We start from the raw sequence: 23,048 nt of genomic DNA on the forward strand, positions 1-23,048 counted from the left end.
ATTGAAGAGTTAGAAAAAAGACACTTTTCTTAAGGAAAAGCAAAATGCTGAGGAATGGATGGTTAAAATTAACTTTAGGCTCCTTATCCATCTTTACAAGACACATACACTTACAGATCCCACTCCCAAAACTTAAAATAAAAGCACCTATTTTCACTGATTAAAAAAATAAAGACACAGGGTACTTAAAAAGTTTTTTAAAAGCCAAGACGCATTAAAAAAAACCTAATAAATTTTTAATTTTTTCCTTTTTTGTAACAGGACAAGTAACAGATTACATCCAACTTCAGAACTTCTCAAATATCTAGTTATTATACACATTCCCATCTGTCTTGCAGGGAAGGATCTTGGTCAGTTTAACAGTTTCAGGTAAAATAAGCTGCATAATAGTATATATTACAATAATAAATGTACAATGTTTACATGAAATATGTTTTAGAAGCAAGATAAAGATGCATCTGCATCAAAAGGCGACCTTTTAAAATGCCACAACTATTTTTTACATTCACTCTTGCAACAGGTCACAAGATGGGGTCACTAAGCTCAGATAAATCACTATGATGCACATAAAATGATTATTTTATATATTATATATATTTATATTTTCACATTTTAGCATCTGAGACATAAACTGAGAATTTAAAATTTATTCTCTTCAGATAACAAGTCATTTTTTATTTCTCATAAACATGGTGCCCACAAAAGCACACAGGTAAGGCACAATAGGGTTTTCTGTTACAGAACAGTGTGCATCATGTTTACTTAACCAGGAAACGTGCATTATCTGTGCAAGTTCATGCTGCAAACCCAACACACATACAATTAAAACCAAACAGGAAACTGAGCTTTAAACAAAATCAAAATTGGTACAATTTCAGCTGTTTCACATACTCATTTGAACTGACAATGATAGATCAACGGGATTAAAAAAAAAAAAAAGAAGATATTACATTGCAAGTAAACTTTGCTCCACAAGTATTTTAATCTGAAATCAGAAACCATAATAAAGTAACTTTACTGTAACAAAGTAAATATTGAGGCACAAAGCAACGGTCACTCGTGCATTTACTATATTGCAAACTTCCATGACCCAAAATTGTAAATATGATTTTTCAAATACACATTTTGCTAAACAATGTGCCCTGCTTTAACGTTGACATACAACAGGGGAGCTAACATTTTATTAAATTATAAATAGACTGGGAAAATTATTTAATCCCAATGACACTATATCATAGCCCTAGTATTTATAATAAATACAGCTTTTCACAAAATACTTTTCCAATATCTGCCAATTGCTTCTTTATTGCTCACATAAATTTGAATCCATTACAACTGGTATCGAAACTTTCACACAAAATCATACTCAAGACATTTTTATATAAAACCTATAAAAGATATTTGAAACTTGTATCTAATACTTCCAGGTGTTTGGCCATTTGATCTATGTGATAGTACAGCCATATGTATATATGTGTGTGTATACACACACACACATACACATATATACACATACACACATATATACACACACATATATACACATTAGATTATGAATAAAATAAGAAGCTTATTTTACTGCTTTAATGCAGACATCCTCACAAAACAAGACTACTTTCGCCACCACCAGCATTTATACATATATACAAAAGCCAGCTTAAGTACATGTACATCCACTTATATGTAACCACTAAACCCAAATTCGTTTTCCCATATTTCAGCTGTTGCAAATGACTCTCTTACAAGCAATGGAAACCTAAGGTTAACTTGGGAAATGAATAGTTTTACCACATTAGCCTGTAAGGAACTATGCAGTTTACTGTATTTAAGAATTCACAACATTAGTTCACAGGAAATTATGGAAATACAAGAAGCCTCTTCACCATGCTTTGTGTGGTTATCAAAACACTTCTTGGTGCAAAAATACCACCACCACATCTGAAAATACATAATAAAGTCAATGTTCCTCATGCAAAACTTTAAATGCATTGGCTTAAATGAGCTCCAAAAACTGAATGAAACCATTATTTACCTACTCAGCATTGCTGCGTCACTGCTAAGTCCCTTTGGAACCTTAAGATTTCTGGAACGTTCAAACAGAGCTGTATTCAATAAAAATATTACGTACAAAAAGCATTTTAAAAGGAAGACAGGAAGCCAAACAGGAATTTTCGAATTTTCCTATTGTAAATAACAGTCCTAGGAGTGGAAGAAAGTCTTCTCAGGAACCTCCTTGAGAATTGGCTAGGCCAGTCCGCAGACGAAGATGAGACATAGAGTTCATGTGTTTATTTGATGGCTTCAAGGGAGTGTTGCAAGTAAGAGCATGGGGAAAGCGATGGTGATATCTGTCTAGTCGTAAATATTTTACTGTGACCAATTTTCCTGTTGTAAGATAAAAATAGTATTTTAGATCTGTAAAAATGTGCTTCATAATTTATAGAAAAACTGTGGTAAAACACAAACAGAAATAAAATGATCCAAAGTTATTACTCTCAAAATGGTAACTTGATATTCTTTAATTTAAAATCTAGTATAGTTTAAATAGTAAGCCATAATTTATCTCTTCAAAATGTTTATAATACTCAAATTTCTTACCATCAAACCAAGAACCATGCAATGCCTTAAAAGCTTTTCCGGCATATTCTGGAGACAGACATTTAACATATACACAACCCTGTAATATTAAAAGAGAAAAAAAAGAAAAAGAAAAAAGAATAGTCTTAGTTTTAACAGCAACAGATTCAAAACGTAGAATTCAATAGTAAAAGTTACTTTACCTCACGTGAATTTTTGTCTACTGCAATATGAACAATGCCATCATTATCACTGCATTTTTCTAAAATTGCTTCTTGAATTGCCAAATGCCACTGATCCCCTATTTCCCTAAAAATTAATGAAAACAAAAATCAACAACCATATTCCTACTTAGTAAGGAGTCTTATGTCTCTTAAAACATATATATCCTACTAGAATGGGGACAGTTTAAAAACTACATATTTTTAAAGGTAGTAATAAATAAATGCTTGGCACTAGTAGTAGGTTGATTTAAAAAATATTAGCATTCAGAAGCTCAGCTCTTTTCTCACTTTCCAGTGTAAGAACACACAGAGCTGAGGCAATAAAGGATTAAGCCCATGACAGCACAAATGTACTGTCATTTTTATGTTTAAAATCCTATGTACCTATAGTCCTTTCTTTTTTCTTTCTACACAAGTGTTAATAAGCACTTTCATGAGTTGGGGTGGTCTAGTAAATGCTGAATATTATTTTATTTTCAGTGACATTTTCAAAGCCCTAAACTTAAGGAAAATTCTTAGTAAACACAGTAAGTCCTCACTTAACATCAATAGGTACTGTGACTTTATGTGAAATGATGTATGACAACCAATTTTACCAGAGACTAACGGATATATACAGGAGTTAAATTACTACAAATCTCAACAACACTGCAACAAAATGACACTGAACAAAACGACCTTATTCAAGGACCTGCTGTAGTGTATTCTGAGCTTCTCTTCTCCAAGTAATTATAGAGTAATACAGGACATTTTGCAAAAAGAGTTGCCCCCCTATTAAGAAAGCTTTAAGATACCCTGCTGCATGAATGCACCATGGGGCAGAGGGGAAGATAGCTACACTTTAAATGGTAATCTTTACCTTAGGTAATAAAATACTGGATTGGCATTGATTTCCTAACCATGAAGATATGAGGTAAGACTCCCAACAGAAGGATTACCACCTTGCTAATTTTTTCTGTATCTGCAAAACAGAGGCTGTGTATTCTCCATGCTTCTGATTTGCAGTTACTTATTTGGAATCTCATCATATCCATTATTTCTTGAAATAAATGAGTTATTAGTTGGAACTTATGAGTATTTTATATTAAACAATTTCCACTGTGAGGATTTAAAAAAAAAAAACAAAACCCAAAAGACAGAATCTGTCATATCACTGAAAAGGTAAGTGGCTGCCTCTAAAAAGCAAATTCTAAAGATTATAGCAGTTTCTATGTGAAGTGTTATGGATTATAAGGCAATAACTTTAGACTGTGCTATTCTCTGGATGCATGTGCTGCTGTAATTATATAGACAGAAAAGTTTCTCAAATATCGAATGGACAGAAAACTTTCTTAAATATTACATGGATAAACAGGGCTGTAGAAGAGAAGGTATATAACATCTTTGTGGAGATTTTTTACAATAAGATTACAAATTTAAAAATAGCAGGTATTTTTTTTATCTCTACTGCCAACTGAGGCAAAGAACACTGGCGAATACGACTCACACATCTAATAAATAAAGAGTACTGTCTGTACGTGTGCTGTTAATTCCACTCGAGCACTGATCTGCTAGGGAGATTCACAGTGAATACAAAGATTTATAAAAGTTTTACAAATCATTTTATATCTGTGCCTTTTGGCCAAACCTTTGCTTTGAATATAACAAAAGATAAAAAAAGAAAAACGTAACATTTCTGTAGTTAGAGAATGAGAAAAAAAAAAGACATCTTTCAACTACAGACATAGCATAATATGGATTTTTTGGCCAAATATTCCAAATAAAAATTACATATACCCCTGATCATAACACTTACATAACTGGATCAAACATATTTCGAATCTTGAGACACGGTGTCAGACTGTTTGGTGGTGAATTTCTTCTATCTAAATGAAATGCTACAAAAAACAAATTAGTTTTACTATTTGCCATTATTTCATTTTATTGAAATGGTATTCACTCATTCAGTTCATTCAAAAATATCCACCGTGTACTATTACTATGAGACAGACCCCTGGATATTAAGGCGAATAAGACAGAGTTGTTGCTCTCACGCAATCTACAGTTTAGAGGGGGAGACATGAAACAGTGTCACCAAAGAAATCATAATTGTAAATTCTAAGAAAGAACAGTACAGAAAGCTAAGTAACTTAAGCTTAAGTCTGAAAGTATCAGATAATACTTCATCAAGGCAGTGAAATTTATGCTGGGACCTAAAGAATGAATAAAAAAAGGTAGAGTGAAGAGAGGTATGAAGGACATTTCAAGGAAAGATGATATAGCTTGGACACCTTGAAGCAAGTAGAAGGTTGGTCTATTCAAGTCATTAAAAGCCACTGGTCAGAGTGAGGACAATAGAAAGGTAAACCCGGAGAGAGAGATGTCAGATTGTTCAGGACCATGCAGGCCACATTGAAGTATTTAGACATTACCATAAGGGCAACAGAAAGCCACTCAAACATTTTCAGGAGAGGAATGAATAATATGATGAAAACTGTCTTTTAAAGTTACCGATTTTAAAAATAGCCTGCCATGTGGAGAATCAATTAGGTATAGGCAAAAGTGAACACACGGAGACCCGTTAGCAGGTTATTAGAGTTGTCTAAGAGGGAAATGACAATAATTTGGACAAGACAGGCCAACCTTGCATGTGGAAATAAGTGGATAGAATTGAAACGTATTTTGGAGTAGTACATCTGATGTGAATCATTTGAAGAACTGCAAATGGAGGGGGCTAAAAGAGAGGTTACGGGTGACTCCCAGATTTATGGCAGAACCAACTAAGGAGAGGCATCATTAACCCGGCATCATTAGGAAAGGTCAATTTGCAGAGAAAAGATACTGAGTTCACACACATGTTGAATTTGTGGTGCCCCTCTCCTAGTAGGGAAAAGATAAGTAAGTATATATATAGCTGGGTTTAAGAATCTGAAAACTGGAACAGAAGACTTAGTTCAAGATATAAATTTGGGAGTTATCAACATATATATTGGTAAATGAAGCCACAGCATGAGATCATCTAGGGAGACAGGAAGAATGAGAAAAGAAGATAATCTTGAGAAGCTTAATACCTAGAGGTCCAGGAAAAGAAGGCTGAAGAATTGATTCGAGGTACAAGGAAACCAGAAAAAAGTAGCAGCCCCAAAACCAAAAGAAGAAAGTTTCTAGGCAGGCTAAATTGTTAACAGTTCTAAGTAAAATAAGGACAGGAAAAAAAAAAATCCACCGGATTTACCAATATGGAAATTTGAGAGCTGTTTCTTTAGAATGATGGGGATGGAAAACAGACTGGAATCAGCTGAAGAATAACTGATAGGTGAAAAAGTAAAGTTTGTGAGTAAACTATATAACACTATTTGGCTGTAAATAGGTGAGATAGGGTAATAGCTACAGGAAAATGTAGAGTTCAACCCTACCATTTTAAAGACGAGAGAGACTACAGCCTGTTTAAGTGCTGATGAAAAGATCTATGAGTGCCCTGGCCTAGTGGCTTAGTTGGCTGGGTCAACATCCAGAAAACCAAAAGGCTGTGGGTTTGATTCACCGTCAGGGCACATACCTGGGTTACAGGGTCAATTCCCAGTCAGGGTGGTATGGGAGGTAACCGATCTATCCCCTTTCTCTCCCTCCCTCTCTAATCCATAAATGTATCCTCAGCTGAGGATTAAATTTAAAAAAAAAAGATCCAATGAAAGCAGGAATATAAAACAGGAGAAGATACAGGGTCCAGCACAAATTAATGCCCCTTTTTTATTACAAAATCATAAGCATGTAATTCTGTAACATACCAATATCACACAAGCATACCATATCACATTTTAGGTGAAATTTTCAAATTAAAATTATAAGTTATTACACCCATACTATTACCCTACCAACCACACTCAAGCAGGCATTACTTCTGCCGGACCCTGTACTTGAGAAGACGAGATAACGACTCGGGTCTCTGTTAAATGAGACAGCTCCTCAATTCCAATAGAAGGTGAGAATGAGTATAGATTCTGGTAATTTTATGGATTTGGTGATGGAAATCTGAGGTAGGTACAATCTCACCGCTTCTACTTGAGTCGCCTACTGAGAATCAAAAGAGAAAAAAAGGGCACAGGTTTAAAGAGGGGAAGAAATCTAAAATTGTTATTGAATAGAGAAGGAAAGTGAAGTGACTAGTAAAACATGGTAAGAATATTCGAGTCTGGTAGTGCTGAGGGCCTAATTGAAGTTAACTGTTTATGAAGGTACTAGTTAGCCAAGTTGTATGATTTTTCTCCTGCTGTGCTCAGTCGCTTGCACACAGACAAGCGGAAACAAACATTTTCAAAACAAACAGTTTGAAACAAACATTTCAAACAAATTCCTAGTTGGAATTTAGCAGCGTAAGATGAAGGAGGGGTAATGACTTAAGGATACTAGCAAGAGAGTGATAGAAAGATGAATCATGGAAGCTGAAGTAAACAGAAAAAGAAGATAGGAAGGATGAAGAATTAGAGACAAGGGACATCAAAGAAATGAGATTCTGAGGAGTTTAAAAAACCCAAATATATAAAGCAGAAAAGTTGAAAGGATGAGTTTACGGTTAAAGACCAGAGCCAAATGTCTATGGTTAAAGACATTTGTTCTGTAAAAACAAACACAGAATTGTTTCATTTTGTATCAATTAAAAGATTTCAGAGTATCTAGGGTAGGCAATGCCTGACAGGGGGAGGAGGAATGTCACTGGATATGAAAAATCTTTGCCAAACTGTAGATTCAGAAAGTCTATAAACCTCTAGTACCTTCCAGACTTTTCTAACAGTGTATAGGTTCTGTTCTTAGATGACCTTTTAGTTGCAGGCAATCTGACTTCCTTGAAATTCCAATATTGGCCTGGGAAAGCAGAGGATGAACCAGAGGAAAAAAACTCATATGCTAGCTTAGACCCAAGTTTCCACAAAATAACAGAGCTGAGAGTAACCATTCCTGCTTATTTATAGTCAGAAAGTAGTTCTAAACATCAAATTGATTTTAGATGCTTTAGCCCCCTAACTAAATTGTAATCACCTCCTGGACCAAGCAGAGATACCGTAGTTGCTGACCAATACATCTCAAATACCTCACGAACCACCTCAGGATCCTTCCAATGCTGTTTGTTCCGAACACGACATCTGTCAGAGCATAAATAGTTCTCTGGTTCCCCAGCGGGTACTGTTTGATTTTTAACTGATGCTTTAAAATGCCTTTAGAGATACTAATACCATATAATCATCTAATTTATATATAACTATCTTTTAGAAACTGAACTAATTCAGTGACATCGATTATATAACAATTACTCAGGAAAAATACTATTAAATGACGACAGCTTGTAATGGTAGTGAATGCGTAAGACTACTGTAATTACCAACCCTCCAACCATGTACCTTTTAATTAAATTATGGCATTTATAGGGGGAGAAACATTAAGCTTATTCCTAAGTTAAACTATCTTTTTATATAAACTACCAAAAACCCTCAGTATACAACCATATTTATACAGCATAACATTTGTGTTCAAATATATTTAAACAAAAGCTGAATTTATTTTATGTATTAAATTTTTAAAAAGCTAGCTCAGAGTCAGCTATATTTAGATAGACTATACACTTAGTGGCAATAAAATATAATGCTAAAACTAAATTCTGTATATTAGAGCTGTATGTTCTTAAAGTGGGGCAAAAGATGTATGGCTATCAGTAAGGAATATTCCACCTTCTTATTAGCTTCCTTCTAACAATTCTTATTATGGTAAAATTCTTAAAAGATTCAAATCTCTCTTGCTACAAAGTCTATAGACTGTTTTATCATCATAACCATCCAAAAACTGAACAAGTATACGTCAAACAAATAGCTGCTGGGTTCTACCTCAGGATTTCCTGCCATCAGGAACTAACTCAGCAACAGGTATCTTACTTTACTCTCAATTCCTGTCTAGGTTCCAAACCCCTAATCCCTGTAACTGTTTATCAAAGACTGTCAAGTAAAAAGAGGTTAAATGTAAAATTCTTTACATAGGCTATTTAGAAACATTCTAATTAAGATAGCTCAGTACTTGGCATTTAGTTTATGAACATTTAATATACTGGAACTGGAACCTTGATAAATACTAATATAAAAAGTAGTATGACACTTTTAAAATCTTTTATCAGTTTATGTTAATATTACCACTACTATAACTGACAGAGTTGTATTATATCACACTTCTACAGTCCTGGCTACAGAAAAGGACAAAGTAAAAATAACAGTCTGTGGTTTTAAATCCTAGAGTTTATACAACACCCAATTTAACACACTTAATAAATCATACCACTAATATATAAGAACAAGATGGATTATTATTTGGTCAAGAAATTGTCTTCAGGTTTGTCTTACAAAATCTCACATTTTAAAAATAAGACAAACTATAATGATTTTAAAAATCCTATGAACAAAATATGGCCTTTTCTAGAACTTCAAATGCATACATGAGTACCAACTGCTGGCTCTATGAAGAAATCAGGCTAAGACTCCACACTCCTTAACCAGGCATTAAGGCAATCAGATATGAACTGGCTTTGAATTCTCTGTTCCCAACTGCAAAGGGCCCTCCTATATGCACCCATTTAAAGCAAATAGTATACTGTTTAGTGTACTCTTTGGCAACATCAAAGTTTCATATTTATGCCATGATACATTATTTAAGATTATTATTCAAGCTGTTTCAAAGTGAAAATTAGAAAAAAGGGAGAGATTGGATTTTTTTTATAATTTCAAAATAATTTACTGACCTCTCCCATACATGCTATGCTTAGCAAACATTGATAAGTATGTTTTTATCCAACAAGAAGAATAAAAAAAACTCAACTCACTACTAGTCCTAAAATGCAAATTAAACTAACCATGAGATTTTACTTTTCTACTAACCATTAGGATACAAAAAATTCAAGTGAGGTAACAGTTATCACTAGTAGAGATGTGGTTACATAAGAAACCAATCACTAAACCCTCCTATATACTTACATATACATGTTTTTTGCAACGATGCAAGCATTAAAAAAAATTATATGCAAAGATTCCCACAAAAGTTACTTGGTACAGGGGATATGAAGGTAGAAGGGAAAAGAAGTAGGCAAGCAAAATTGGCAAAAAGGGCAGTTAAAAACTTGCGATTCCACTTATATGTTTTACATTACTGTATACACAAACACACACACACACACACACGCATATGAGATCTGTCCAGAAAAAGTCCAGCCACTGTTAATGTAACGAGAATGGTTTACATGACATCAACATAATCTGGCAGTCAAGGAGAGTGGGCTGGAATACACGAACAATGATGACTTCACTGTACCAGTCCATGGGGGAAGTAGATGCCCAATGAATGAGCATGTGTACTGACTGTGTGGCCATCCCATTCAAAATGACTGAGCAAGTACAGCAGCAAATCTGCATCAAATTTTGCATTAAGCTTCAACACTCCCCCCCAGAAACTATCTGGACAATTCAGAAGGCCAAAGCTATGGGAAACTGGTGATTGGTAGCCTCATCACGACAGTGCACCTACTCATGCATCTCGTGCAGAGTTTTTGGTGGAACATCAAATCACCCAGGTGGCTCAGCCCCATTATAGCCCAAATTTGCGCCCTGTGATTTCTGGCTTTTCTCAAAACTGAAATCACCTTTGAAAGGGAAAATATTTCAGAATATTGGTAAGATTCAGGAAAATATGATGGTGCAGATGATGGCAACTGGGAGAACTGTGTGAGGTCCCAAGGTGCCCACTTTTGAAGGGGACTGAGACATCATTGTCCTATGTATACAATGTTTCTTGTACCTTCTTCAATAAAGGTCTATTTTTCATATTACATGGCTGGATACCTTCTGGACAGACTATACATGTTTTATACATGTGTATCCATGTGTGCAAATGTGTTGTTCATGTCATATGTCTTATTTGGATAGAAAATTAGGGGGAAAGAGTGCATAATGTGTGTAAATTGTTATTTATACACATGGATACACATGTATAAAACGTAAGTTATATGTCTTATTTTACAGAAAATTAGGGGGAAAGAGTACAATTAAATCTATAACAACTAAGTTTTTCTATTAAGTGGAAAGGGGGAAAAAAATCAAAGTAATGTATATAGTATTCTATTACAATAAAGACAAACCATTTAAATTTTTATCAGCCAGAAGCAAGTAGAAGGATATAGAAAAAGCTAACACTAATTCCTTCTATGGAAGAAACTGGAAGGGGAGAGCTTTACTTTCATATCTTGTTCAAGTGAACTATTTTAAACAACGTAAGACTTTTGTAATTGAAAAATTACATAAAATTTATGCTTGTATTTTGTTGTTTAACAATACATACCTTGACCTTGCCATACTTTAGATGGTATTACTAATATTTTGTCACAGGATGCAGAAGGCTGGATCCACCGCCAAACTAGAAAATCTGCACCACCTATTCTTCGTGTTTCTGTGCGAACTCTAGACTCGTTAGCAGCAAGGAAGTCAACAGCTCTATCCCAGACTTTCTTCATTTTTTTCCTATTATGTGAACAAAATGACTATCATCTTGGCTTGTCATCTTTTTCAAATATTAGTAATATAAGGTAGAGATTACTATTAACTCTAGATGGTTTTATCACTGCTTTTGGAGTTTTTCAAAAAAGATTTAGATGCCAGAACCTCCCCTCAGATTTTCTGAATTTCAATCTCTAGTACAGCATCAATAACGCACCCCACTGCTCCCGCCAAATTTCCACTGGTTACCCCAATGTGTTACTAGGGTTAAGAACGCTGCTTTAGCATATGGTATCATCTTTTATTTTCAAGAAGTTATTTGTTCTTTTACTTAAAAAGCTTTGTTAACAAAATAAAGTATTTGAAAACATTACTAGTAAAACATCACTGGCTACTGTCTGTTTTTTTTATCAAGATGAAAGTAAAGGAAGATAGAGATTGACAACAAGAATCAAATCTATTAGAGAATGGTTTAGAAATCTAGTTATCCATTTTGCAACTCAAAATCAGGAAGGTAACAGAAAAGAATTCCAAAGGAGTTTCAAGTACAAAAATAAAGCCTGTAGAGTAAAACAGATCTAGTTGAGAAGGGTCATAACTCTCAATGTAATTTTCACAACTACAGAAAACATGAATATTCTTATTTACTTCACTTCATAATGCTTTGAACACACCTGTCATGAGGCTGTATTAAGGAATCTCGTACATGTGGAATAGGTATGAAAGGTTGTAAATCTTTGTTTTCCTGGCAAGCTTCATTATGACTTCGTAAAACATCTGAAAATAAATAAAACACATTTACAAATGAATCAATCACTGGTTATCATGTTATAGTTTATTACATAATGAGTCTAGAAATAGTTTAGATTTTAAAAAATACTATACCTATAATCTTTACCACTATATCATACATCTGTCTTGTTTCCTCTTCCTCTTTTGTCCAGCGATATTTCATGTAACGCAGAACGACACAAACCATCACTACCCCTGCAATATTCATATATTTTGCATTTTAAAAATTTTGGTTAATGGCATTCAATAACATTTATTGCAAAAGAAAAAAGAAAATTTATGACAGTTTCTTCTACAGTGATTATTTTAACTGCCATAATGGGATAATGGACTAAGCCTTTAATAGTGGGTTCGATCTGCTACATAATTAAAACTACATAGAAAAAATTAATATTAAACATAGTCCAATTTATCTTAACCTCACTTCTTAAATTAGGTTGACAACTGGACTTTTCAATTTTTAAATTGAAAAAATTTTTGTTATGTATCAATTATGACAACTGAACATTTAAATTCTATCAATTTTTTGAAAACAAAATAACTATGTTTCACACACTTTTCCTTTACAGCTTTAAATTACTACTAGAAAAGTGAATCTACTGAGACTAAACGTGCCCTACCTTACTTTTTAGGTAAAATATTTTTAAAGGCTTTGAACAACAAAAAAACAGAACTCCTAAACTTCTATTATCAATCAAAATAGTAACACAAGATCTAGGAATCTTAAAAATTTTTTTTATTGTTCTTCTAGGAATCTTAATGAAAATTTTCATTCAGGTAAATGATATATTTAAAATTAAAAATAATTTTAATAAACTTAATTTATAATATTTTATTTAAAAATTAAACTTAATTTTTATATTTTCCTATTCAATTTTCTAAAGTAGATTTCCATCTTTGCACTGTACCTGCTTTTTCTTTCACATTTGTATGACAAAGTTTAATTCCAACTTCCCCTAATAAGTACTGCTTTCTAAACAGACGCTGACATTATTTTTAAAAAGCTCAATTTTATTATATCTTAGCAAAGACTTTTGGATGTGATTTATAATGGCAACTATCACAGAAATAAATTCTCAAACCTGGCATCTGGTGAAGCACAGACACAAAAAAATCTCTTCCTCATCCTAAGGACTTACCTAAGCATAACAACAATAACCTGTGAGTGACAGTAACAAAAGCACGTCGAAAACGACACCAAAAAGACATCTGTGGTCTTGTAGATTGCAAAAACTGCACATCAGTTATATTTGTCAACTGTTCCTCTGGGCCATAACCAACACACCTATTTAAAAATATAATTAAGGGAAAGTTTAGAGGCAAAATCACTTCTTACACTACAAAATGATCAAAGTGGAAATCAAATCCTCTACCTTATTCCAACATCTTTTCCATTTTCGAAAATCCACTGTAATGAGATGTTAAATATATCTTCATATTCAGGACCTAAATCCTAATAAGAAAAATAGAGATCATAATAATTAATAATTCCCATTCATTTGACTATGTGTAAGCTGTCCTGTAATATAATCTCCCTAACACTTAAAACTATATAGCAAAACAAAAATGTATTATTATTACAGAAAAGTAAAGAAAAAATGACCATTTCCCCACCACCCTAAGTAACCACTGTTTAATATTTTGTTATGTTCCATTTTTGGTTCTTTTACATTTATAGATTTGGAGGTTTTATTTTTTAAATAACCTTCTTTTTTTAAAGTATCATCAAAAAAGTGAATTAGCCACTTAAAAAACATGGAACACTATCTTTAGATCAACAAATGACAAAGTATTCAGACTTGGCTGTTTTCCAGACATTTTCTCAACAAGTGAATAAAGTCTGACAACTCAAGAAAAACAATTGACTATATAGTACTAATGATAAAATTCAGGCTTTCAAGTAATAAGTATAATTCTGAAACACTTGTATCCATAACATAACTTTGACCCTGACAGCTTCATAATATTCAAAACTCCTTACAATGAGACTGGTGTGATATTAATGGTTGACTTTTGGGTATGGCATAATAAAATAGGTCAACATCTGGAAGATCTATGTAACCAGTAAACCAGTATTTTCTAAATGATGAATGCATGAATTATAAAATTTTGCATGGGTAAAAGATCGATTCTAATGCAAAATAGACCAACAGACTTTAAAGACTAAGTATGAAAAAGTTCAGGTATGGTTTCAAACTCCACAATGAAACTAATCGTTAAGAAACTATTAGTGGTAGAGTTATGTGGTATCAAAGAATATCTACAATTATCTGAAAAGAGTATTAAAGTACTTTTTTCTGTTTTGACTATATATCTATGTAAGGCTAGATTTTTTTTTGTTGTTTTCTTTTTCTTTTTTTAATACTCACCTGAGGACATACATATTGATTTTTAGAAAGAGGGGAAGAGAGGAGGAGAAACACCTATGTGAAAGAGAAACATTGACTAGTTGCTTTTTACATGCGCCCTGACCAGGGCAGAACCACAACCCAGGCAGGTGCCCTGACTAGGAACTAAACCTGTGACCTTTCGGTTTGTGGAATGACACCCACCTGAGCCATTCCAGCTAGAGCAGGCTAGATTTTCTTGATGTACTTCAACCAAAAGAACATCACAACAGACTGAATGCAGAAGCAGATATGAGAAACCAGTTGCCTTTTATTAAGCTAGACTTTAAAAAGATTTTCAAAAAACGTAAAATAATGCCACTTCTCACTAAATTTTTTATTTTGGAAAACATAGTTATTTTTCATAAAAATATGTAACATGTAATAGTTCATTATTGTTATTGTAAACAAGTAAGTAAATTTGTATTTTTTTAACTTCTAATATGGTAATTATGGATCTAAATATAAATAAGTACATACATATTATCTCCCAAGAACAAAAACCATTTAGAGTCCTCAGTAATTTTAGGAGTACAAAAAGAGCTTTTTGTACTCTTTACGTGAAACCAAAGAGTTTAAAACTGCTGTACATAGGTGGATTGTGTATTTTTAAAATCAAATTATTAGAAATAAAAGCAGTATAATATATCTACTGTTTTTTACTTGCTTTTCCCACAGAATGCGGTATTGTGTCAGTGTCAGTACAGATGGAACAACCCCAAATTTTCCAACGAAATGGTATTCCATTGTATGGTTATTGTATACTTTAATCCATCAGCCCTTTATTAATGAACATTGAGAGTGTTTCCAGTTATTTTAATGTATCAAATAGTACTGTACCAAACGTCCTTGAAAATTCTCTTGATATTTATTGAGGATTCACTATGTGTTAATACTGTTCTAGGACCTAGTGATATAGCACTAAACAAAATTAAAATTCCCTATGCTCACAAAGCTTATGTTATATTCAAATTTATGGTTTTATTTACTTTTTGAAGTACAAAGAATGAATTTATAAAAGTAGAAATAAGAAGTCAGTTTTTAAAGTCCCTTTAAAAAAAAAGAAATTTATAAGTAAAAGCTATTACATTGTATCAACAGATGCTTCAATGGCAATGGAAATCACAAGGTTTTCATTTGATCAATGAAATTTACTTCTGAATATGAAGTTGGTAAGTAACTTCAATATATAAAATTTGAAAGTGTAATAAAAAGTTTCATAAGCAAAACTAACCTTGCTAGGTATTATTACTTATGTGTAACTAATACCAGTATTGTTCAGATGGTGAAGATAACTACAGGCTATCTATCATTTAAAAAAATGTGATCACTTCAGTTTTATTTATAAATATTTAAAAAATTATAGCCAATGTAAACAGGAAGTGAAAAATGTTTTATATATGAAATAATTTCAGTGGTATATTATAAATTAAATAATCATGATGAGAGCTAAATAGCTGTATGCTTAAAATAATAAAACTACAACATTCAATTTATATATATTTATAACTAACATTATGTACTCATGAGTAAAATCTAGAAAGGAAGTAATTTTTAAGTTTTAATACTGCTTTAAAATGTTATACAATAAAATTGTGCAAAAATAATTTCAGACAATTACTGTTTTGTTATAAACATGCTACTAGAAATCTCTTGTGTATGACTGAAAATCAAGCAAAAATTTCATAATTACTGCTCTAAAACTAAAGGAAAAAAACTGATGAAAAAGCATCAAGAGAACATATGTCTAATTAGATTGCATGGATCAGGATTAGATAAAGCACAAGCTACTGCAATATCCCTTTATCCTTAGTTTTGCTCCTTTGTTTTTTCCAAAAAATAAGACAGTTTTCATTTCTACCAATAACTTTACTGATTTGGATATTTCGAGTATATCAGCTATCTCCCATGTGGTATAATATTGATTGTTCTCAATTAATGTCTCAATTTGATCGGTATCAACTTCAACTGGTCTACCTGACCATGGAGCACTATCCAAAGAGAAAGCTCCAGCATGAGACTTTGCAAACCACTTTTTAACATGTATGATCAGTCACAGCACCTTCTCCACACACTGTGCAAATCCTTTCATGCATTTCAATTACATTTCTACTTTTCTTGAAATAATAAAGCATAATATGCCCAAAATGCTGCATATTTTCTTCTAGCTTCAATATTAAAATGACTACCATAAATTCATCAATTTTGATAAGTTTTTTTAAAAAAATGCATGCTGATAAGACAGCTGCCACAATACCATCTAACAAAATTGTTTCAAATGAAGTTAAAGACAACTAAGTACTACTAGAGCCACCTTACAGAAAAAAACCAAACCAACTTTTCAACAAGCCCAATACATTCCCTGCCACTAATACTTAGTATCTCTTTCAGTTATTAGTTCAACTGTCGTGGTATTGTAGTACTTGTGTTCAAGTAAAACTATTTACTTAATAATGGCCCCAAAGTACAAGAGTAGTGATGCTAGTAATTTGGATATGCCAAACAGAAGCCTTAAAGTGCTTCCTTCAAGTGAAAAGGTGAAAGTTCTTGATTTAATTAAGAAAGAAAAATTATATGCTGAGGTTGCTAAGATCTACAATATGAATGATCGTCTATCCATGAGAAGTATGAAAGAGGAAAAAGAAATTCATACTAATTTTGCTGTCACACCTCAAACTGCAAAAATTATGGCCACGTTGTATAAGTGGAAAAGGCATTAAATCTGTGGGTGGAAGACATGAACAGAAAACCTGTTCTGATTCACAGCAACGTGTTGTACCAGAAAGCACTGAGCCTATATGAAGACTTCAGCAAGTGATCCTCTGAAAAGAGTAACCACATTTACATAACTTTTATTCCAGTATATTTTTATAATTATTTTACTACTACTACTTGTAGTTAACCTCTTATTGTCCGTAATTTATAAATTAAACTTTATCAGTCACGCATGTGTAAGAAAAACCATAGTATTTATAGGGTTTAGTACTACCTGAGATATTTAGTCACTCACTGGGGCTTGTGGAATGTATCCCCTGCAGATAAGGGATGACTACTGTTATATAGGACTTTGAAAATCCACAAAACAAGATTAATATGGGTTATCCATAGAGCTGGAAACATTGCACTGATTCTTCTTTGTAATAAATGTGCTTTAGCTTGTATTACTACAACATGCAGATGATGACATTTCTGCATTACTACATACAATTCAAGTTTCAAATAATGTTAAAACAAATAAATTTCCAAGTTCTATCACTTACTAGCTTGATTACCTATTGTTAAATCCCTCAAAGTGTTAGTTTCTTTATGAAGTGAGTCTGATACCATCTCCCTTTCTGGATCACTATGATACTAGAAGTAACACAAAGAAAGTACTGAGATAAACTAACTGTGCAGCAAGTCCTCACTTAACGTGGTAAATAGATTCTGCAACTTAAGTGAAATGACATGTAACAAAACCAATTTTACCATAAATAAGAGTTAAGTTCCTATGTCATCTCATCGACTTTGTAATGAAATGACATTGTTCAAGGACTTTCTATACTGGATTAAGTGTGATTATTATGAAACTTCTCCCTTATTTAATTTCCAAGAACAATTACTCTTCTACAAAAACGCAACTTTATTAACAGTGATTAGCATTCTAAGCTAGGCCATAAAAGTCTATCCAGCCCTATAATTTGGCACATTTGTAGCTATCTTCTTTCCTGTCCCCCCCCCCCCAAATCTTAAACACATTGTTTTAAAGATTAAATAGGCTTTGAAAGTGACCTAGGAAATGAACCACCCATTCATTACATCACTCTATTGGAAAGGTATCAAAGCTCCCATCATTTACCTTAAAAACCAATCTATATCAGTAAATCTGAGTCTGCCCTGATTGTCCTGGAGTGGTCTTTTCGAAAATAAAATTGGAAAGTATTGGCAGGGAGAGAAAGGAGGAGGGAAAACAAAAAAACCAATCTTTAATCTTTTCATCAACATAATACCATGTATTTCCTAAATGTTCCACCAGAGGGAACTCTTAACTTTTCAAAAAGCGAAATAAACTTTCAATCTCAAAAATGAAGAATACAGTGCTCAAGAAATTAGGGAGTCAGAAAAAGAGGGGAGTTCTGGCCAAGATGGAGGCGTAGGTAGAAACCCTTCACTTCCTCACACAACCAAAAGGAGGATAACGACCAATCTAAAATCAGTAAACAACCAGAAGTGCCGGAAAATCAAACTGCATGGAACTCTGACAACCAAGAAATTAACGGAAAAGTCAACCAGAACAACCAAACCGCAGGTGCGCCGAGACAAAGAAATATGGCCCAAATGAAAGAACAGAGCAAAACTTCAGAAAGAGAACTAAGCAAGGAGGAGATAGCCAACCTATATGATGGAGAATTTAAAGCCCTGGTAATCAAAATGCTCACAGAACTGACTGAGCTTGGTTGAAAAATGAAAAAACAAATGAAAGATATCCAAAATGAAATAAAGCAAAATATTCAGGGAACCAACAGTGACAGGAAGAAAACAGGACTCGAAGCATCAATTTGGAATAAAAAGAAAAAATAAACATCCAACTGGAACAGAATGAAGAAACAAGAATTCAAAAAATTAGAGAGAGACTTAGGAATCTCTGGGACAACCTGAAATGTTCCAATATCTGAATATAGGGGTGCCAGAAGGAGAAGAACAGCAGCAAGAAATTGAAAACTTATTTGAACAAATAATGAAGGAAAACTTCCCCAATCTGGTGAAGGAAATAGACTGCCAGGAACTTCAGGAAGCCCAGAGAGTCCCAAAGAAGTTGGACCCAAAGAGGAACACACCAAGGCACATCATCATTAAGTTACCCAAGATTAAAGACAAAGAGAGAATCTTAAAAGCAGTGAGAGGAAAGGAAAGAGTTACCCACAAAGGAGTGCCCATAAGGCTATCAGCTGATTTCTCAAAAGAAAACTCTGCAGGCAAGAAGGGGCTGGAAAGAAGTATTTTAAGTTGTGAAAGGCAAGGACCTACATCCAAGAATACTCTATCCAGCAAAGCTATTTAGAATGGAATGGCAGATAAAGTGCTTCCCAGAGAAGGTCAAGTTAAAGGAGTTCGTCATCACCAAGCCATTATTATATGAAATGTTAAAGGGACTTGTCTAAGAAAAAGATAAAAAATATGAACAGTATGACAACACACAACCATCAACAAATGAACCTAAAAGAAAAACAATGAAAACAAAAACTAAGCAAACAACTAGAACAGGAACAGAATCAGAGAAATGGACATCACATGGAGGGATTTCAGTGGGGAGGGGGAAGGGAGGAATGGGGGGAAAAGGTACAGGGAAGAAGAAGCATAACTGGTAGGCATAAAATAGACAGGGAGAGATCAAAGATGGTATAGGAAAGAGAACCCCCCAAAAATAACTTTTATGTGCAACCCATGCACATGAACTAAGCAGGGGGAATGCTGGAGGGTTGGGGTGTGCAGGGTGGAGGGGGGAAAAATTGGGAAAACTGTAACAGCATAATTAACAAAATATACTTAAAAAAAGAGGTGTTAAATTATTTAAATTAACTGTTACATTTAAATTCCTCTGAGGGAGAAAGTGAGAAAAATAAAAACAATATATAGAACAAATTCAAGAAAATAAAATTTTACTGAGGCTTACTTACTCATTTTACTCCATTAAACATTTACTAATACTGTGCCTATAATGCACCGTAAGTTGGGAGAAAATTAGCTTATACTTATTACATATTCTTTGGTTTATTTACTCCTGAATGACTACAATAACTTAACTGTGTTGCTGGTGAAACCACAGGACAAATGCATGCATTTGAAAAACTGAAAATGGGATTTCTAAAAAAAAGCTAACACACACATATATCTAAACATAAAAAGGACAATGCCATTTCTAAATAATTTCATTTAACTAAGAAATGAAACCGATCCATCCAAAATGGTTTGTAAATATACACATAAGAAATTCAACTGAATCTAAATAAATAAATAAACCTAATCAGAAACATAAAATAATTCCAGGGAAAAGATGAAAATCTTTTAAGACTGAAGTTCCCTAGTATGAATTTGTTCTTAAAATTCAATGCAAGCAGTTCTAACTCAACTCATGCATGGGTGCTTTCTGTAATTCCTTTGCTGCCTGTCTTGTGTAGAACTAATCTCTTGTACCCTACTGCTACAAGGCTTAGACTCTGACTTGTCTCAACCCTGGTTCTGGGTCCTCTCTTCTTTACGGAATCCTACTGCTGACTCATAGCTGCAATCTAATGATTGGGAGAAAGGAAAGAGAAGAGGTTAGTCATCCTTCCTCATTAACCCTTTTCTCTTTCTCAGCTCCAGCTTAACTACTAGATCAAGCCCTATCCTGTCCCCAAACTCTGGGTCCCATCCCTTCAGTCCTTCAAATGTAATATTCAGTAGGTTTTAAGAGTTACTGAAATGTACATTAATTTGTTGTAGAAATTTACTACGAACACATATCTGTGCCATTACTAAAAAGATGTAACTGAAAAAAAAAAAAAGTAGGAAGAAAGCAATGGTTGTGCTTTTTCCTACTGCTAGAAGTAAAAACACTTCCAAATATCTCGTAAGATACCAGTTTCTTGCTTTGTATTCCCACATGCTATGCCCTCTTCTTGGGATATTTCATTCTATGTTCCCTTTAGCCTACTCAATTTAACCCTTCTTTGCCCCCAGCCCCAAAATCCATCTCGCAATTCTTCTTCCATACCCTAAGACAGAACCTCATAATCATACTCCTCCTTATTTAAGATCTTTTTGGATACTGATTCTTTAGCTATCCAATCTATTAGCTATTATATTAGCAACAAATTTGCCTGTCATCTAGATCAAAACTGAAAATGAAGACAAGAACAAGGTTGAGGCAAATTTGGTAGCATCTTATTTGAAACCTCTCCAAGTGACACTGATTTAGTTAGGAAACAGGAAAAAAAAGTATATATTAGGAAGCTACTATAATCATCAGGCACTGAGCTAAGTACTTTAATACACTTAGTTAAGTCTCCAGCAACTCTGACAGGTACTAATGATTTCTACTTTCACACTGTGAAACAGGTACAGAAAAGTGAAGGGACTTTACCGAGACACACAACTTCTAATGTGACAGTGCTACAATCTGAATCCACATCTACATAATTATATTGTCTTAACATTTGCTGGCTATCTACATGTAAGTCATTAAATAAATTAAAATGTTTTGGCAAACATATCAAGAGATATTGTCAACAAACCTTGACGGAAGCCCTAAAACTATACTACATTGTAAATTTTTTCAAAGTGGGGATGACATCTGCAAGATGACAGAATAGAAAGTCCCAGGCCCTCCTTCCCCTAGGAGACAGAAATTCAACAATATACAGACCAACTCCCTTTGTAATAAGTCCAAAAACCAGCTAAGAGACTCCTGCATCCAAACAGACCCCAACAGAAACTAGCTGCATAGAATTAGGAGGAAAATCTATAGCACTCATTCACCAGAGCCCCTTCTCCTGGCATAGCATGGTGCAGCCAGGAGAAAATTCCCAATTCCTGGATTCTCCTTGGGGGCGGAAAGAGAAGACTGGACCATATATCTAATTTTCAGACTTTTCAGGGGGCTACCAGAGGGACTGGTTTCAGTCTTACCTGAATCTAGGCATTGACAGGTAAGGGCACCAAGGTGGGGGCCACCAAGAACAAAGGTAACTGTCTGAACTAGCACATGCTCACTCACCACTTTCTCTCTCCAGTGCTCAGTATAGAGTGAGTGGAAGAAAACCCCAAACTCATGGCTCTCCCCTCTCCCCTGAGCGGGGAAAGCGTTGAAGCATGTGTTCCATGTTCCAGTTTCTTAGGGAGCTGCCCAAAGGACTAGTATCTGTAGCATCTCTCTCAGGGTACTGACAAGACCTGACACAGTCTAGATGGGTGGAGGCTGCTGAGAACAAAAAAGAACTGAACAGCTTGCTGCTACTCCACATGACCTGCAGGTACAGCAGACAGACACCAGAGGGAGCAAGAAAATGCAAGCTCCAGAAAAAAGAAACTTGCAAACCCTTTCTAGTTGGAAATTTATACCCACAAGACCATGCAACCACAGAAAAGATTTCAGATGACCCCAGAATCTCTGAGTTCATTGTTGAAGGTTTTCCCCTGCATAAAGAATGGGATATGTGGCTGTTTTCAAATGCATACGCTGCAACCCAAAGTAGCAAGGCACAAAAAGGAAACAAGGAAATACAGCCCGACTAAAGGAACAAAATAAACCTCCAGAAACTGACCCTAAAAGAAACTGATTATAAATTGAAAAGAGGATCTAAGAGGTATATGCACCTCCATGTTCACTGTGGTGTTATTCACAATAGCCAAGAAGTGGAAACAACATAAATGTCCATTAACAGATCAATGGGATAAAGAATATGTGGTACCCACACATACACACACAAAATGGAATAGTACTCAGCCTTAAAAAACAAAAATCCTGTCATGTTATAGCATGAATGAACCTTGAGGACATTATGCTAAGTGAAGTTAGCCAGTCACAAAAAGACAAATACTGCTTA

The 23,048-nt window shown here is 34.0% G+C and overlaps 1 protein-coding gene across 1 annotated transcript in view; it reads right to left on the minus strand.

Moving 5' to 3' along the window:
• Positions 1-214: 214 nt before the first annotated feature.
• The window catches only part of LEMD3 (LEM domain containing 3), a 60,459-nt gene continuing 37,625 nt past the window's right edge, over positions 215-23,048 (minus strand). Inside the window, exons 5-13 of the mRNA XM_045184668.3 lie at positions 13,468-13,547; positions 13,234-13,379; positions 12,188-12,289; positions 11,977-12,079; positions 11,148-11,326; positions 4,597-4,678; positions 2,781-2,886; positions 2,599-2,677; positions 215-2,385 (exon numbers count right to left, since the gene is read on the minus strand). Of these exons, the coding sequence (XP_045040603.2) occupies positions 2,222-2,385; positions 2,599-2,677; positions 2,781-2,886; positions 4,597-4,678; positions 11,148-11,326; positions 11,977-12,079; positions 12,188-12,289; positions 13,234-13,379; positions 13,468-13,547 (1,041 nt within the window). The 3' untranslated portion in view covers positions 215-2,221. The remainder of the gene's footprint in view (positions 2,386-2,598; positions 2,678-2,780; positions 2,887-4,596; positions 4,679-11,147; positions 11,327-11,976; positions 12,080-12,187; positions 12,290-13,233; positions 13,380-13,467; positions 13,548-23,048) is intronic.

Source organism: Desmodus rotundus, chromosome 3 (genome assembly GCF_022682495.2).
Source record: "Desmodus rotundus isolate HL8 chromosome 3, HLdesRot8A.1, whole genome shotgun sequence".
Classification (NCBI taxonomy): domain Eukaryota; kingdom Metazoa; phylum Chordata; class Mammalia; order Chiroptera; family Phyllostomidae; genus Desmodus; species Desmodus rotundus.